The sequence below is a fragment of the Lethenteron reissneri genome, chromosome 40 (assembly GCF_015708825.2).
Source record: "Lethenteron reissneri isolate LAM-NWPU_2019-01 chromosome 40, ASM1570882v1, whole genome shotgun sequence".
Classification (NCBI taxonomy): domain Eukaryota; kingdom Metazoa; phylum Chordata; class Hyperoartia; order Petromyzontiformes; family Petromyzontidae; genus Lethenteron; species Lethenteron reissneri.
Genome location: NC_083818.1, coordinates 628,474 through 646,533, shown reverse-complemented (window position 1 = coordinate 646,533; position 18,060 = coordinate 628,474). Strand labels below are relative to the sequence as shown.

At 49.4% G+C, this 18,060-nt stretch overlaps 1 protein-coding gene across 3 annotated transcripts in view; it reads right to left on the bottom strand.

Annotated features, from left to right (window-relative positions):
- Positions 1–2,434: 2,434 nt before the first annotated feature.
- Positions 2,435–18,060, bottom strand: part of PHC2 (polyhomeotic homolog 2) — a 107,288-nt gene continuing 91,662 nt past the window's right edge. For all 3 annotated transcript variants that reach the window (XM_061567879.1, XM_061567880.1, XM_061567881.1), the window contains 6 exons: positions 15,122–15,459; positions 13,927–14,206; positions 13,373–13,490; positions 12,348–12,474; positions 9,876–10,587; positions 2,435–9,721 (listed from right to left, as the gene is read on the bottom strand). In XM_061567879.1, the coding sequence (XP_061423863.1) occupies positions 9,567–9,721; positions 9,876–10,587; positions 12,348–12,474; positions 13,373–13,490; positions 13,927–14,206; positions 15,122–15,459 (1,730 nt within the window). In that variant the 3' untranslated portion in view covers positions 2,435–9,566. The remainder of the gene's footprint in view (positions 9,722–9,875; positions 10,588–12,347; positions 12,475–13,372; positions 13,491–13,926; positions 14,207–15,121; positions 15,460–18,060) is intronic.

The following is an 18,060-nucleotide window of genomic DNA, read 5'->3' as shown; positions in this document are numbered from 1 at the left end:
CCAGACTGTTGGGGCTGCCACCGAGAAGCGGCGCATAGACATGACCATCCTGGATCTTGGTATCAAGAGGAGGTCGTGAGTCGCGGTGCGCAGGCATCTGCCGTGTGCTGAGCTGCAAGTTGTCAGTAATGAAGAAAGGTACGGCGGGCAGGCAGATATGAAGGCATTGTGGCAGAGGCAGGCGGTCTTGTATGTGACCCTACTGGCGATGGGTAGCCAGTTGAGCACGGAGACAAGCTAGTGAGTCGAGACGGGGATGAGTTTGGGCAATGACGACGCGTGCTAGGTTGTTTTGTAGTCTTTGAAGTTTCTTTAGGTTGCCAGCGGAGGTCCGGACTAGGACGTAGTTGCAATAGTCAATGCGAGACCCAACTATGCAACATGCCAATGTGTTGGCCATTTCAGTAGAGATGAGAGGACGTATGTGTCCGAGAGCCTTCAGGTGAAAGTTACATGAGCTGATGATATGGTTGGTTTGACGGTCAAAGGATAAAGTTGAATCTAGGATGACACCGAGGTAGCTGAAGTGGTCGGTGAACTTGATGCTGTGACCGAAGATGTGTATGCGTGTGGTGAGTGCTGCAGAATTGAGACGTTGCTTGGTACCTAACATGATGGCCACTGACTTTTTCGGATTAAGGGCTAGGTTGTGTGCAGTGAACCATTGTTGCACGGCGGTGGTACATTCCGAGAGCCTCTCGAATCCAGGTGCATTGCTAGAATCGATGGCGGTGAATAGAATCGTGTCATGCGCGTATGAGTGATGCTTAATACCGAAGCTTGCAATGAGCCGGCCGATCGGGGAAGTGTAGGCTGTGAAGAGCAGGGGACCTAGTACAGAGCCCTGGGGAACCCCGCATAATGCAGTTGTTTCAGGCGATGTGGACATGCCCACCCTGACTGAAGATTGCCAGTCAGAAAGGTACGAAACTATCCACTTGAGTGCTGAGCCGCATATACCGAAGTCGGATTTCAGGAGGGAAGTAAGGCGCGAATGGTTGATGGTGTCGAAGGCTGACGAAATGTCCAGACTTACGAGTGCAACAGTTGAGCCGGAATCAATGATCGTTAAAATGTCATCGAGCACTCTAGTGAGTGCTGTTTCTGTGGAATAGTTGACGATAAGCTGACTGGAAGCAGCATTAGTTTGCGGAGGAGGTGATGTGTGGTTTTAGCTGGGCGAGGGCAAGTCGTTCAAGGAGTTTAGAGAGGTTCGAGAGGTTAGTGATGGGACAATAACTAGATGGGTCATCCGAGTCAAGACTTGGTTTCTTTAACAAGGGAGAAACCAGGCCAGGTTTGAGGTTGGACGGAAAACTCCCCGTAGAGAAGGAGGAATTTGCGATGTTCCTGATCATGATGGCGAGTTCCGGGGCACATTGCTTGAACAAGGAACCTGGGAGCACGTCGAGTGGAGATGACTTCAAATGAAGTGATTCAATTAAAGAGAAAACGTCTTTTGTAGACACTGGCTTTAGCGTAATTAGAAGAGTGTCTGGGTTAGTGCTTACAATTTTAGGTACCATGAGCGGGGTACAATGGTGCAATGTGTCGGTAGACGTGCACGAGTTTGCGATGGTGATTAGCTTGTTGGTGAAGTGTTAAAAGAGGTGACAAGTTTCAGTGAGGCAAGGGGATCGCTAAGGTGAGGGACTATGGTGATACCAGGATGTAGAAGATCTTTGAGGGTTTTCCATAGAATGTGCGGTTTTCCGGTTGCTTTTTTGATGCGTTCCTCAATGTAGGAGGGACGTGAGACTAGGATCAGTTTGTTAGTTTCCTGCAGGCGACTCTGTAAGCAAGTCGATCAGCAGGTAGACCACTGCGGGATGCGATACTTTCAAGGCGCCTCTTGGTTCGCTTAGCAATGATGGCATCTCTTGAGAGCCAGTGAGTGTCGTGGGAAGACTGCCTAGCGGTTCGTGATTTTAATGGAGCTAGTTTGTCCAGCGCCGCCCTCATGTCAGCTTCTAGTTGGAGAGCGCAGACGGTTGGATCCGATGATGGGGATAACATTGAAAGCGAATTTGCAAGGAGGTGACGAAAAGCAGAAAACTCGATACCCTTAAAATTACGCGAGTTGCAGGTGAATTTGATGGTGATTGGCTTGGGAAATTGGAGGGAAGAAAGTATGAGGCGGTGGTCGGAGTAACCAGTTTGGAAAACTCCCAGTGCAGTGATGCGTCGGTGCTGGTCAGGTTCCAGAACCAGGTCGAGCATGCTCTCAAAGTTTGTTGACGAAGCTCTGGTGGGGCCTGAGTTTGTGATGTAATAATCTTTCTTCCAACCCAGTTACAATGTGTGTTTTTGGGGGTTTAACAAATCTGATATTAGTTGCTTAGAGCTCCTGGATCTGCAAAGCTGTGTTGGGCTTTGCGAAAGCGTCTCGACCTCTTGTGAGCAACTTTCAACAAAAGATATTGGGTCATGCACACCGGTTTGGAGCTCAACATTGTTACAAACGTTCAATGAATTGCCACACACTAGCGTACAACCACTTTTTGAAACACATGCATCCGCGCTGCCTTCTATACAAAATCGATACAAAACGACGATACAAAAACAACACTGCTCACAGCGGTGGCTGGCGAAAAGGAGCCACGAACAACGAAGATCATGGGAAAAGCCGCGAGGTGCCGAAAACACATGCGCGTCTTCCCCTTCGGACGAGAGCCCTGTTTGGAACCAAACTCGGGGGGGGGGGGGGGGGTTAATCCCTTTTTAATGTTTTGTTTGTTTTGCATATGATTACCAAGCCGCACAAAAACCGCCAGAGCATCGAGAACACGCAGCAAGAAGTCGGGGGTGAAAACACGCATTCTTGAAAAATAAAAAGCATGAAAACCGATCGTAATTTAAACACAAGAGAACTCTTACGAACGAGCACATACAACAAGAAGAAAAAACCTCCGGTTAAATTCACAACAATATTACAAAAACGATTTAGTAAAAGCAAATCTGCCCTGAAAAAAAACTTTCTAAAAACCTCCCGACGACTTGGAGTCTTTTAAAAACGCGAAACATTTTGTTTTCATATCTGTAAAACACGCATACGGGCACGCACACGCTAACCCAGCAGTCCAAACTAAAGTAAAAACAAAACCACCGCTTATTTCTGTTGGAAACGAGCGAAGGTAAAATGACTTGTCCTTTATCAATCAGGGCTGATTGGAATGTCTGTGACTTGACACAGAGCAGTGATGAAAGCCTAGTTATTTATTTCTCTACATGCCCCCCCCCCTTAAAGTGCAGGGCACTTGGATCTACAGCAATTATCACTATCACCACAGTCGTCATCAGCATCATCGATATTCCAAGCCTTTATTTCCGCCCGGGACGAATTAATTATTTGTCAAGCTTCTCAAACCACTCGCTTGAAGAAGGCACTGGGAGCCCAGCCTGGCCAGAATCTGTTTTCTCCCAGAAATGTTTCTCTTCTCCAGATTGCTCTGCATTTTCAAGCGGACGTGTCCACTACTCAGCGAACACGCAAACCTGATGACGACGAACGCTCGAAAGCATTGACATTTAGTGCGTGTTCCGACAGACAGCAATTATATACTTGGAACGGATACAGCCGCCCTCCGTTGCATCCTCACTCCTCATACACATCAGGCCACTAACTCCCCCACCCCTCGTGTTTACAGCACCCACTGCCAGCGAGTCGACTACCTTAACATCACTTGTAGGCACCCATGTGTCACAGTGTGTGGTCGACAAAGGCTCCTCACCAGGCCTACTGCTAGAAAACGCTACTAACAGCAGTTATGGCCACGTTCTTTGCCATCCCAAAACCTTAATACGAGCTGGGCAAACCAGTCCGTGATAACGGAGCCTTCCGGTTCGTTGGGGAAGCTTTGATCGTACAGAGAAACGCGCGGACAAACGGAGACACAAACGCACGCGCGGGTTCAGCCGGGTCCACGCCCGGGCGACTGGTTGCGTGGTCGTCTCTGCAGTTAGTTTGGACCATGTGTGGGTTCGGGAGCGATTTGCTTGCGAGATTCGGTCGCTCGTGTGTGGATCAGTCGCGATGCTACATCTTTAATCTGAAATGAAAACGCCGTTCATCAAAGTATTTCTGTTGCAATCTTTCCCCCAAAAGCTCTATAGGATCCGGGGACTGCTATGGGTAAAGCTGGTGGTGAATTTTCGAGCGATTAATTTTTCTTGTAACAACACACTGGCGCGTGTCATTGGACGGACGAATTTGCATACGGATGGACGGACAAAATATACAACCATACCCAGGTACAGCGGAAAGCAGCCGATTGGCTCAGCTGACAATGTCGTGTGGCGTGATTCGTTTCCCTGTTGACTCAGCTGTGTTGCTAAACTGAAGTCCACGCGTGGCGCTGGCTGCACGGCGACAATTGAAAAGCTGTCGTCAAATACCATCCATCTTCTGTAAACGTCACTGGCATTACGAACCACGCCTGGTAGTGCACAGAGAACGCTTCACACGCAAGCTTGTCGATTCACCCAGAAACAGGCGCTGTGTGTTGTGACGCTGACAAACCCCGCCTGGATGTGAGCTGGGCAGAAGGCATTACAACAAGTCGGTTCACGAACCCGTCTATGTGGACCCTCGAGTTATCTCCGGATACTCCGACTTTCCCCTCCTACACGAAGTAATACAACTCAGGATATTAAAAACAAATGGACAAAAATTCCAATGCAGAACAGTACCGTGCGTCATTTTACACAGCTTAAATATGAATGCAAATTACTCAACAAAGTGGTCGCCCTATGGATAGATTGGAATAGGCATGGAAATTTGGAATGTTTACCACTGGACTACTCAGCCCAAGATATACACAGCACGTGCATGTAAGTACAAGATAAGAGCCGCCTATTCTCTTTGGGTTGTGGTTACTCCTTTCCTTCCACGCGGCAATACGGCAACGACACTGCACCACAAACCCAGACACGGCCATGGCCAACATAAGTGGAGAGCGATATCCAAACTGGACCCGAACCAGTCGTGTTCCTCCATCCTTTCACCGACCCCGCATGTTGAGCAGCGTCGTATGTAACCTGAACTTCTTTCGCACCGTACGTAGCCAAGCGCAGCTTTTAGCGGCGGTGCAGCGATGACCGCAGGTGGTTAAGTATGGTCTAGGAAAAGCCCCTCAGGTCCCACGGCCGACGCGGCGTGTGCAGTTGCCTTCACCCAGCAGGGGATTGATGAGAGGCCCTGCACGCGCTGCTCATTCATGTGAGGCATCGTGGGATGCCACAACACCAGTGAGCGAGCATTTTGAATGGAGATTCTGGGTCCAAATGTATTTGGATTAATTCGGACGTTTCATCACGAGTATTTTTTTTTACAACAGAACCCCATCACAAACCATGAAGCAAGCAAACAACTGTGTGCCAGCGCGCGCACGCGGGTGGGTGACAAACATCCAACTGACGATTGAGTAGAACAAAAATGCGTATAAATATGAATCTGCAAAAACTCAACTATCGTCAACAAGAGCTTACAAACACACAGGGTGATCCATGTATAGATACCCCTACTTGTTTCTCGTTGCCATCTCATCTTCCCAACGGCTGACTGAATATTTGGAGCGCGATGGCCCAATATCAGAGGAAGTGCCTAAAGACAATTCGCAAGTCTGTTGTGATTGGGTGGGAGACGAATCAGATGTTGTCTCTGCGATTTCTGAATATCTCAAAAGCAGTGCCTTCAAAAGATTTCGACATTTTAAATTGGGAATGTATCGATTTTAATTATTTACATTTAACTATATCCCCCTCACCCCAATTATATTCCAATTGTGCTCACTGACTGGCACGTCATTCTACGAAGACATATCGATTCGGGACTCTTAAAGAAAGCAACATCTCCCGCCATGTTCCAGAACAGCCTGTGGAAGTTGACGCAAAAATAACTACTTTCTGAGGTCCCGACAATTGCCTCTAATCCACGCTGAGTGATGCTGCGCTTGCTCACGTGCGCTGCTATGGAATTGTACTTGTCGCATGGCAATCAAACCGAATTCACCAGAAGCAGCATTAAGTAACAAACTCAACACGTGTTTGTTTTGTGCAGTCATCGGTTACCGGGCTGGGACCATCAACTCGCTACGCTCAAGAAGCCAGTTTAATCATGGGCGCCTAAAGCCTGGATTCAGACCCAGTATCCTCAGCATCACTGGCTCAGTATTCTCTGACCCCTGGACCACTCGACCGCCTCGAATTGCTGGATTTTTCTTGATATGTGCTTGTATATATACTGTATATGACTGCCAGTGCAGTCCCCATCACCATCATTGACAGAGCCTCATGAGCAACAAAGTACAGCTGGCGATGATGTAGACCTCCGCCCCCCCCCTTTGGAAAATCGCAAATTCCCGATACCTTTGCTTAGTCACATGAAGGGGAATGGTTTGTTTTTATTTTCTAAACACCCTCCAATTTTGATTACCGTATATCGCATTCTCCATATTATAAAATGCACTCCGCTCCCCCCCACTGTATTTTAAAGCTAAAGTAGGTTCAGTCGGTGTGTGTCCATCTGTGTCTGTGTCCATCTGTGTGTGTGTGTCCATCTGTATGTCTGTGTGCTAGTGGGGAGAGGTAGCGCACCGTGCTACGAACCAAGCGACCCGAGTCAGATTCCTGCTCACGGCCAATAACATTTGTGAATATTTCCCCTAAGTCGACTCGGCCTTAAATGTACCTGAAACAGTGTATAAACATCAGTACTGGGGTCACAAATGCGGCCGGGCGTGGTGCTGGCCACCGACCTCCCCCCCCCCATATTCCATGCCAGCCTTCATAGGTGCTTGCTGACAGTACTTACCCCAAGAGTCTGTTACACAAATCTGGGGGATTCTCTTACATATGCAAGCGCACGTTAGTATGTTAGTGTGTACATCGCGTATGCGAGGCCACATGTATATCACTTCATTACTTCATTAGCACTGGGAAAAAGTCTTATAGACCAGAGAATACATAAATTATTGTTGGTGTCAGAATGGAGAAGAGCTTCATTGAGGGACAAACAAAACCAATTGTAGACATTGAGACTGAATCCTTGATCTGACCCTCTGAGCTTTGGAAAGCACCACTGAACCACAAGCATGATAATGCTGCCTTCATCTGGCTCTGCGAGCCTTGGCCATCAACACTAAAACCTATAAATCTTACGAGCGCATTCGTTTGGCTCCGAGCCTTAGGCAATAACACTGAACCCTAAGCAACCTACCAATGTATTAGTCTGACTCTACAAGCCTCGGCAATTAACACAAAGCACAAAAAATGCAATGGGCCCTCCCCCCCCCTTATCTGGCTCTGTGATCGTCTGGTTAACCTACGCCAAGCCACGCTTAAGTCAAGACGTAGCTAAGCATCCATTTTCTTTCGTAAAGGTGATGAGATGAGAGCGATTGTATGGTAACACGCCGACACGATGCATCCATACTATCACTCATTAATTCGGAGCTGCTTGAACTACTTAAGGACCTACACGTTGCTTGGTTTGCTAACTCCTCGCCACCACTGCGTACAACATACACATTTGTTTTCAGAGACACCTTACAGACCATTGTTTTCAAATCACAACAGCCAACGCTCTACATTGCTCTATAGACAAAACGACGCGAACTTGACAGTGCACACACACACACTCCTATCCAAGTCTACAGGCAGTCCACAGCTTGGGAAGCAGCACAGCAAGTTGGTTGCTGAGCAGTACAGCACGATGTGCACTTGAGTGTTCTCCAGTTGCACTCAGTTATTTGTAACCAAGCACTCCGGTTTCCTCCCACGACTCAAACAATAAAGAAAACGAATGCAAAGAGGTAAGAATTGACCAAACATCCCAACTTGGAACCTCCTGATAAATACTTATTTTTCCACTGCACAATCGAGCCGCGCTGGCGCTGTGCTGAGCCAGCCTTACGTGGATCAAGAACTGGGTTGTTTTTTTCCATTACGGTTGAACGACAGCTGTGCCACGAAGGTCACACGCAATGAACGAGTCAAGGTGCGCGTAGTGAACTGACGCAGCGTATAATAAAAAAACTATTGGCCTCGTCCCTGGCCCTGTTGGCCCTAAGTCAGATTGAGATGTCTTGTGAAGCCAGTTGAAGCACGGTTTCGTTCTGGATTGGCAAATATCCAGTGGAAAACCATCTGTGTATGACTTGCCTCAGATGTGCCAGTGGAAAAGGTGTCTTGAGGCTCAGTGAAGGCTTTCCTGGATAAATAAAGCACTGATGATTATTGTAATACTCAGGATCATTATGATTACACCAGCAAAGATTATTAAAAAAAGCACCTTAAGTTCATTCCACACTCCGCAAAGCCTTAATGAAATAAAAAATGTCTGGTCGCCTACAAACGACGACAGAGCGGAGCGTCATGAAGAAGCACCCTCGTTTGCCGCTAAAATTAACAAACGGCAGTCGCGGCAAATTTCCCAGCCGCCATTTTCGTGACCAAGGTCAGTGCTACGAGCAGCCATCTTGGATGGCGGCCGTTGTTGTTTTGTACGTTCCAACGTCATTTTTACTTCGTATTTTTTAGAAACCTCTGCGTCTTGAAAGTCAGTTCCATCTTCTTGCTCAGCGGTACAGCAGTCCATTCGCATAGCCCCCGCGTGGATTTCTGATTTGGTGAACGGTGGTTGTGATGCATTTTGGGAAAGGAAGAGGGATTTGTCGGGTTCCTGTTTGTGGACGAGTTTGGTGCCGGCAACTTTGATGCTCTCACAAAGCAGCTCGGACAAGTCATACTGCTGGTGCTGGAATAGAACTAAACGACCGTTCAAAAATATAATAACAATGGTAATATATCACTGATATGGGATTCAGATTTTAGTGTAGAATTCGGACACTTACTAGCATGGAATTTAGATACAGACTAGAGTGGGATTCACACTCAGACTGGAGATCGATTCATGTTCGATTTCCAAAACGATGCAGAGTGTGTGACAATCACACGCCAGACAAATGCAGATAGTGAGAGGGATTTAGAGAGATGAAGAGACAGACACAAAGACACATGTGCACTCACACACCCACTCACACTTACACGCACATTCTAAATACATGACAGAGGAATACAGAAATGGATTGAGATACAGATGGTGACAGACATACAGAAGGACATGATATAAATACACATATTAAGATACAGAGACGAGGAGATAGAGATAACAAGTCTGGAGGATATTGAGAGGCATAAACAAAGAGATACAGTAATGACCCTGTTTACGTCGGGGATGCTTTCCTGAAAGGTGTGATGACAAATATCGAAACGATGAAAATCAAAGCAATTTACAGGGTAGGTGGAGGCATACGCCGAGGCAGCGGATACGAGAAAGGACGGACGATGCTGTCCATGTTGGTTGAGGCGACGCAAATCCAGTAGCGGTGTTAACAAGTGACGATGTATTTACGAAACGACGTAAAAGGAGACAAACCGGGGTATTACTGTAGAAAGGTGGGATGGAGAAAGATATTGCCAGGCACACAAAGAAACTGAGACACACAAGAGAGATGGGAAGACAGAGACAGTGGGGAGAGACTGGGATACGGGGAGATGTTGTTGACTCAGCACTCCTTGAGGCGATTGATCCAGGCACAGACTTTGAGTGCCGGCCCTAGCTTGAGGTTCATGGCCGACATGAGGTGATCCTCCTTGAGCAGCAGCAGGGCTTGCCCGTCGATCTCCTGCTGACGGAACTCGTCCGCCAGCTCCTGGCAGCCTGCACACCAACGAAGAAGACGACACGGGGGGCTGCATGAAATGGAGGCTTGGGTAGTGTGCAATCAAGTCACTTGTAGGCTCCACGCCCTTGTGTGGTGGTAGGGGGGGGGGCTGTAGGCGAGGGTGTTGTGACCAGAGTTTGTGAACCTCACCCGGCAGCCGCCCGATGAACTCCCACACCTCGAGCACATTCCAAGCTCCCGGCTGCCTCACTTCCCTTCCCCTCCCGTGCTGCCCATGCTGCCCGTGGTGCCTGTGCTGCCCGTGCAGACAACCCAGGCTCCCTCCTCCAACTCCCACAGCTCCAGACACTACCCCTCCAGATCCTCCTCCTCCCATCACGCGGCTGCCACCCATCGCTCCCACCACTCCTCCTCCCCCCCCCTCGGGTGGAGCGATGGTTCCGCTGGCGGTGTTGGGAGGGGCGGCGCTGTTCCGCCGCGTGACCGGCACGCTGCGCACCAGCCGTTGCCGCGCCGTGTCGCGCACCCCCGAAGCGCCGTGCCGGTGCGAGTGGAGGCGCCGGCGTTTGGCCGGGCGGGGCCGGGCGGCGCTGGGCTCAGACTGCGGCCGCGGCGTGGCAGAAGGCAGTGGAGGCGGCAGCGCCGGCACCAGTGGCGTTGTTGTCGACGATGACGTCTGCGACGGCGCAAGTTGCGCCGCCGCCGTCGTCCGTCTCGAGTCTGCGTCACGACTGCCGTTGGCGCTGCTGGCGTTGGTGGCGTTAGCGGCGTTGGCGCCTGATTCTGGTCTGGTGGTCGCCGACGAGCGGGTGGACGGGGGGCAGAAGGGCTCCTCGGGGCTGGATGCATCGTCGCTGCCAGCAAAGGCCTGGTCCTTCAGGCCCGAGGGACAGGCCGACGACTGCCCGACGAGAGGGTCGGGAGGTGTGGGAATGGCATGGGCAAAACGGCTTAATTTTAGTAATGTAGATTCGTTCCATTCTAAATGTTACATTATCATATAATTAGAAATCAGTTTGTGTAAAACATTAACAATTGATTCCAACATGCACAAATCGATGTACTGTTACCATAAGAATACTTTTTCCCCCTCAATTTTATCCCGAGCGTACTTTTAGCATTGTGTTACGAGACAAATAATCGACAGGGAACTCTCCCACAATCAGTACATCACCCAAAGTTAGGAAAGAGCCCACGGAAGTGGATATCATAGAACTACTTCTGAGGTCCTTTTAAGTGACTTGTGGTCCACGCAGTAGGGAGCAGCACTTTCCTACCTGCCCTGCCACCGAGAATAATGTATGTAGCATGAGACTCAAACCAAAAGTTTTAGTTATCAGTGTAGATGAAAATGAAGGGATTTTCTTTTGCGGTTGTTGGTGAGCGGAATGAAACCCTCAACTCATAACGCTTGAAAACCCAATTTAATCATAGGTGGTTGCCTGCATTTTAACTCAGGTTCTCAGTGTTACCGGGTCAGCGCTCCGACCTGTGAGCCACTTGGCCACAACCGTAAAACCAATGGTTATAATTTTCAGAGCTGGAATGTAACAAATATAAGTGCAGAACCGACTGTTTAGTCATCAGTGACTGGGCCCAGACCACCACCGCCCTACACTTGATGTAATAATATATAATAGAATCGGGAAATCCATGTATTGTGTGTGGTGTTGTGTGTGTCGGTTGGAAACATTTAGGCTGGCCTGCCTACAATCCATCCTGGGTTTAACCAGGCTGGATTGTGTGAGGAGCTCACAAATCCTTGAAAGATCTAGGCAAAGTCCCATCGGTGAGCTCCTCCGGCAGGCAAGGCTGCGTTGGCTGGGTCATGTAGCCCGCATGCCCAGCTACCGCATGCCTAAACAGCTTTTGTTCGGCCGGATCGAGGAGGCTAGACGGGCGCGGCACGGGCTAGAGAAGAGATGGAGTGATGTGGTACAGGAGGACGTGGAGCTGAGTGGACTTGCCGATGACTGGTACCAGCGGTGTCAAGATCGGCCTCAGTGGAGGAGGCTCGTGAAGGACGCTACTGGGCAGTTGGAGGCATTCGCCCTCCAACAACAACGGAGGGCGGAGGAGCGACGCTCACAACAACGAGCGGAGCGCCGGGTGGCTAAAGCACAGCAAGTTGGTACAGTAGGGGGCACAGGTGGTGCATCAGCCAGTCATCTCGGTCATCTCGGTCAGTCGACCCGTGGCACCTGCTGGGTCTGCCCCGTGACCTCCTGCCAGCGGGCGTTCGACACTTCACGTGGCCTCAAGGTGCACTTGGCCTGGCACAAGCGTCGTGGTGACGTCACCACCACTTAGTGGCGAATGGCGGTTGTTGTTGTTGTGTGTGTGCATATATATAAGGGAGCAGTGGCGTACTCTGGTTGATGGGTTTGTAGCGCAGCGCTATGATCCCAGCGACCCGACTTCGATACCTAGTCATGGCCACCAACACCAGTGACGATTATCTGAACCGGTTCTGGGTATTCCCTAGGTCACATCGGTCTCAAATTAGTATCTAGTGCAGTGTAAACATTGCCACTGGGGAGACAAAGGCAGCTGGGCATGGTGCTGGCCACCCACCCATAGGTGCTCGTTAACAGCACTTACCCCAAAAGTTATGGCTATACAGGGGATCTTTGTCTTTGTGTGGGTGTGTGTGCGTCTTACCCTCTTGAGTTTAGACCTGGTCCCTCCTCCGGCCATGCGAGTGTTCTTACGTGGCCGCCCCACCTTGTTCTTCTTAGAGGCGTCCGACTTGAACAAGCCAATTCGCTTACTGCAGCCGACGTTATACCTGCTCATTATGCCACCACCGTCACGCAAAAACAAAGATCCCCCGTTTAGCCTTCGCAGACTGTTGGGGTACATATGAATGCCAGCACTGGCACACAAGGGGGTGGGAGGCCAGCAGTACGTCTGGTTGCCTTTGTCTCCCCAGTACTGATATTTTTACACACTCTACTAGGTACTCAATTGAGGCCGAGTCGACCTAGGGGAGGGCCCAGGACCGATTTAGATAATTGTCACTGGTGTTCGCCGTGAGCGGGAATCGAACTCGGGTCGTTGGGGTCATAGATCAGTATTCTAACACTAAACTACCGCTCCCCACGTACAAAGACACACATACACACACATTATACACAAGCTGCAGGACACCTACGCATAAATGTATTAATTATTCCGCTTGTTTGCCCAGGAAATGCATCAATGAGTCATAAGATTTCTTCAACAGGATCCTGCCAGGTTTTCACAGTAGGGGGCGATGTTGTGAAGTGTAAGTTCAATTGAGTTATTTGCCGTAAAAAATGTTTTGTACCACCATTGTTTGACTAATAGTAGGAAGCTTTTTTTTGTTAAGCCATGGGAAGAAACAGGAGAACCTGAAGGAAACTAATGCAGAAAAGGGGGCACAACATACAAACTCCACACAGAAAGGGTTATTTTGACCATACTTCACCACAGATGTTAAATGGCCGGATTGGCATATTGTCACAGAAGGGAAATCAATAAAGTTGTATCAAAAATGCAGTAATTAAGGTAAGGACATTAATAATTCTCACGATGGCATCATCTCCACCCCTCTGCTGCAAGCTCTCATATGTATGGGCAAGCAGAGTTTTTGTTAATCCCCTGCTGGGATGGGGGGCCTCACCATCTGGCCTCGTCTGATTTGTGCGGGGGGGGGCACTTACCGCTTGGCACAGACCATGGAGCAGAAGCGTTTGGAGCGCTTGAAGGTGTTGTAGAAATCCACGCGCCCACAAAACTCACACTTCAGCAGACGATCGTGGACTATGGTTCGAGGGGGCTCTGTTGGTGGCGGGGGGGTGAAGATTAAGGTTGCACTACACATGCCCACTCGAATACACACATACTACAACAAACACACAAAGATCCCCCTTATAGCCTAAACAGACTGTCGGTACAAGTTCTGTTTGCGAGCATCTACGAAGGCCGGCATGGCACACAAAGGGGTGGGTGGTCAATGCAACGCCTGGTTGCCTTTGTCTCCCGAGTGATAATGTTTTAACACACTGCACCAGGTTCTCAATTGAGGCTGAGTAGACCTCAGGGAGGAGGCCCAGGACCAGTTCAGATCATCGTCACTGTTGTTGACCGTGAGCGGGAATTGAACTCGGGTCGCCGGGTTCGTAGGGCAGTGCGCTAACTGCTACACTACCGCTTCCCACGTATACTAAAATCCACACATACAGATACACCCACTCGCATCCACACCCCCCCTCACCTCTCCCCGCCTCAGCTCCATCAGAGTCACTGTTTTCTGACCGACGCCCTTCTCCCCCCCGCTGCTGCTGCTGCTCAGTTCCGGCTGCAGCTGCGGCAGCTGCAGTGGCAGCGGGCGTCTGTATATGCAGCTGCTGCAGTTGGTGGCGGATGTGTGCGTGCACGGCGTGTGTCTGTCTGGTAGCAGCAGCAACGACAGCGGCCGCTGGCACTGACGATCCTGAGCGAGGGGCGAGCGGCTTCTTGGCATTCTTGTCGGAGATAACGGTCTTGCGTGCAACCTGCACACGCAAGGGATACACACACCCACACACAGCTATTCATAAGCGCACACACACGCACAGCTATACAAAGACACACTCACGGATAATCTTCACTGGTGTTGGCTGTGAACAGGTATCAAACTCGGGTCGCTGAGTTCGTAGTGCAGCACGCTAACCGCTACACTACATACATATGTAGAGGTGTAATTGTGCATGGCCACGGATGTTGAGGTGTAATTGTGCATGGCCACGGATGGCTAACAAACACAAGGGGCGGGGTTACGGCCGTACACAGGGGAGGTGCTCGCACCGACGTCCGCACCTGCATCCCCCACGGGCCCCTCCCGGGGGCAGAGTCCTATAAAAGGTGGTGAGCCGGAGGGCTCGAGGTCGGGGCTCAGCTTTAACCAGAGAAGAAGGAAGACCTGCTAGAATAGGCCCCAGAGCTCCCCTGGCTCGCTGTCCTTATAAGGGCCGACCAGGGCAAGCCGGTGGCGTGGCCCCGAGAGCCCAGACTGACAAGCCGGTCTGGAGACTCAGGGTGCCGGGATCCCAGCTTGACCAGGGCTGGGATAGGTAGCCTCCCCTAGCTCCGTAGTGGAGGACTTGGGCATAGGTTAGCGGGGTTAGCTGTTGTGTATCCCTGTAGCCAAGTGACCCGTAATTACTGTGTGTGCACAAGTTGGTGTAATAAACAAGTGTGCCTCCGATCCTGTCGTCAAGCCTCCTACATACTTACTACACATACACACATATACACAGGGCCTTTAATATAAAGGTTTTCATTAGTTTTAACAGCTAGTAGCTGGTCTTTTCAGCGAGCCGGACCAGGCCTCTCCCCCATTAGTTGGGCGAGCCGAGGTGTTACTGCACTCGCTGGGTAGAGGAATAAGCAGGCTCAGAGCTCATTCAGTAATGAACCACTGTACTCACGGGGAATGGCTCCGAGCCTTCTTGGATGACAAATCCCTCGATGACGTGGGTAAGAATCTGGGGTTTGACAATGGCCTGAGGTGGTCTTCCATCTCCTCCTCCTCCACCACCACCACCACCACCACCACCTCCTCCTCCTCCTCCTCCTCCTCCTCCTCCTCCTCCTCCACCTCCACCTCCGCCGCCTCCTCCACCACCGCCACCGTCCAGGTGACCCCCAGGGGTCGAGCCAGGGGTCGTGATCTCCGACCCGCTGACCCCTTGACCTGTGACCCCGTTAGGCCCGCCGCTGGCTCCAGAGGTCGTCTGAGTAGAGGTGGTGCTGGGCTCCACTTTGTCTGTGCGCAAAAACAACAGAGGCGACGGTTAGCGAGCACCTATTAAGGACGGCAGGGAACACGTGCGAGTGGGGCGCAGAAAGGTAAGAATCCATGGCTTAAAAGTGAGTCAAGTTCAGGATACACACATTGAATCGTGCTACTTAAGAATGAGTTGTTTCCTATTCCTGAATATTATATCAACATGAGACCGAACGTAAGAGACAGACAACATGGATGGGACAGTATAAATGTTCCCTTCAGGCTAATGGACAAAACAAGACAGGACATGCGAGACACGACATATGTGTGACTACTGGTCACAGCTAACATCAGTGATGAATGATATCTGAACCTGTAATGGGTCCCCTATCCACCACTGTAGTCCCTATGGCCAGTGTGAAGTGTGGTGTGACTGACTCATGGGGAAGTCGTCATCCAGCAGTCGATTTACAAAGGGCTGCTGTTTGTAAAAATGTTTTACTATACGTATGCATAAAGTACAACGTTGCATATTTGACTTGCTGGGGACTGATGTAGTATGGGGTGGATATGTCAACAGCTCGGATGACTGGACGAAAATAAAGCGCAAACTGCTTTAAACACGGTTAAACGCTTGAATGTTCTTTACAAGCAAGTGCATGTACGCGAGATTAAGAACTCATTACTGCCGTGCGTGACAAGGTGCAACTTGTGAGCATCTTACAGCAAATGACAACTACACCCGTGCACAAACACGACAACCGTGTGTGGGCGGCCAATTGGGCAGGGTGGATATGTGGCGGTGAGATATGCAACGCCGCCGTATTGTACTTCAAAATCCCACAGGTTATCTCTCACGAGTCGCTCGTCAACACCGCTCTCACCCACACAAGTCCCCCCCCCCCAACCAAACTCCGGTTTCCTGAAAATAAGCTTTTACAAACAGCAACATGTTCTCCATGGGGAGGATGTTGCCGTAATCGTGGTGTTTCCTGGGTCATTTTCCCCACACCAGACACCAAGCTTGAGCCACGTTTTGATGAATGCCCCATGCACCATTCCCATTCTGCTGTAATGTGCACCGATGCCTACTTTACAGGGGGCAATATTGGCACGTAAAATAAAGATCGATTGATTGAGGCTGAGCTTCTGAATGGGACACACAAGGCAGCTATGACGTTTGGTCGCTATAAATGATACATTTTAATGTTATTATCATCATGATACAGTCACGCAGACCAGCCTAAGATCATTCTCATTACTGCTGCTGTTCGTGATGAGCTGTGCCTTGTGACTAATCCCTAAGAAATCTAACTTCCTCAGGTTTCAAGTATTTTGTTTTAACCAGTTGAGAACTCAAGAAACCAGGAAGAGTCTAATTTGCAAGAGTAACCTGGGGCATTCGTTTGCCAATAGGGAGTGCTGATTGGTGCCGCATATAATCCCAATTGAGTAATTTGTCTCATAATGCCTAAGTTTGGTCCCATGGGTCTTGGATGTTTACACTCAACATGTGTAAAAAAACTAAAGATTTCTGAATGAATGACACAGAAAAATTATTGTTTTTCATCACATAAAAAAAACAACAATTAATAACAGCTGGATGTTTGATAGTTTATCTCTATTTCCAGTAGAGTCATTGTTGTAGTACTCCATTATTTATAGACAATAACAGAGACTGGTCTCGATGGGGTCTCTACACAGTTTGCTAAAAGATTGCTCTCTGATGGGATATTTAGACAATTGACAAACAGACTGGTCTCTGATGAGATCTTAAGATAATATAATGACACAGGTCTGTGACAAGGGTCTCTAAACAATAATAGACTTACACACTGCTGCCTGATAAGATCTCTAAATGATAATATACAGACCATTTTCGGATGGGAGGCATTACATAAAAGGTGGATGGCTCTCTTTGATGGGGTCTCATGACAACACGTAGAGATTTGCCTATCCTCGCCAACAATAACAGGAGAGAAATAAAAATGCAGCAACACAAAAACAAAGGAATTGCACAATTTCAAATGGACCCACCCCATCACCACCCTGGGACAAGCCCGCACTTTCCTAGCGCACACTGTCAGTCCTAAGCGTTACGCACAAAAGAGACGCGCAAACAAAGGGGCGTCATTGAACGAAAAAAAACACAAATCTTCTGGAGCAGCAGGAGCAGCGATAGCACCAACCCCGCAGAGTTGATGAGCGGGAGGGGGCACAGCACCACCTCTGCCCACCGCTTCCCACCCAGTTGAAGGGTCAGTACTCCACTTCTATTCTAAATTCTAATAATCAGTGGAAACTCACATTCGTCAATAGCACTACACCTAAAAGGATATGAAATAAAAACGATAGGCCATGTTTTGGGCAATGGCCCTTCTTCATAGTAGAGATGATCTCAATTAGTCTTTGCGGTTAAGCACCACTGCCTATGCGGTACCACAAAATTTAATTGACAAAATCTTGGCACAATAACATCCACATACATACACACATGGGGTGGAGTGTGGTAGAGCCGAACCCACAAAAGAAGATTGTATCGTTACTCACTCTGCTTCGCATTTTAATTAGTTTAACGTAAACTGTGTCGTGTACCCCTCACCCCCCCGAATTGTCATATGCCCCCGACATCCCCCAGCT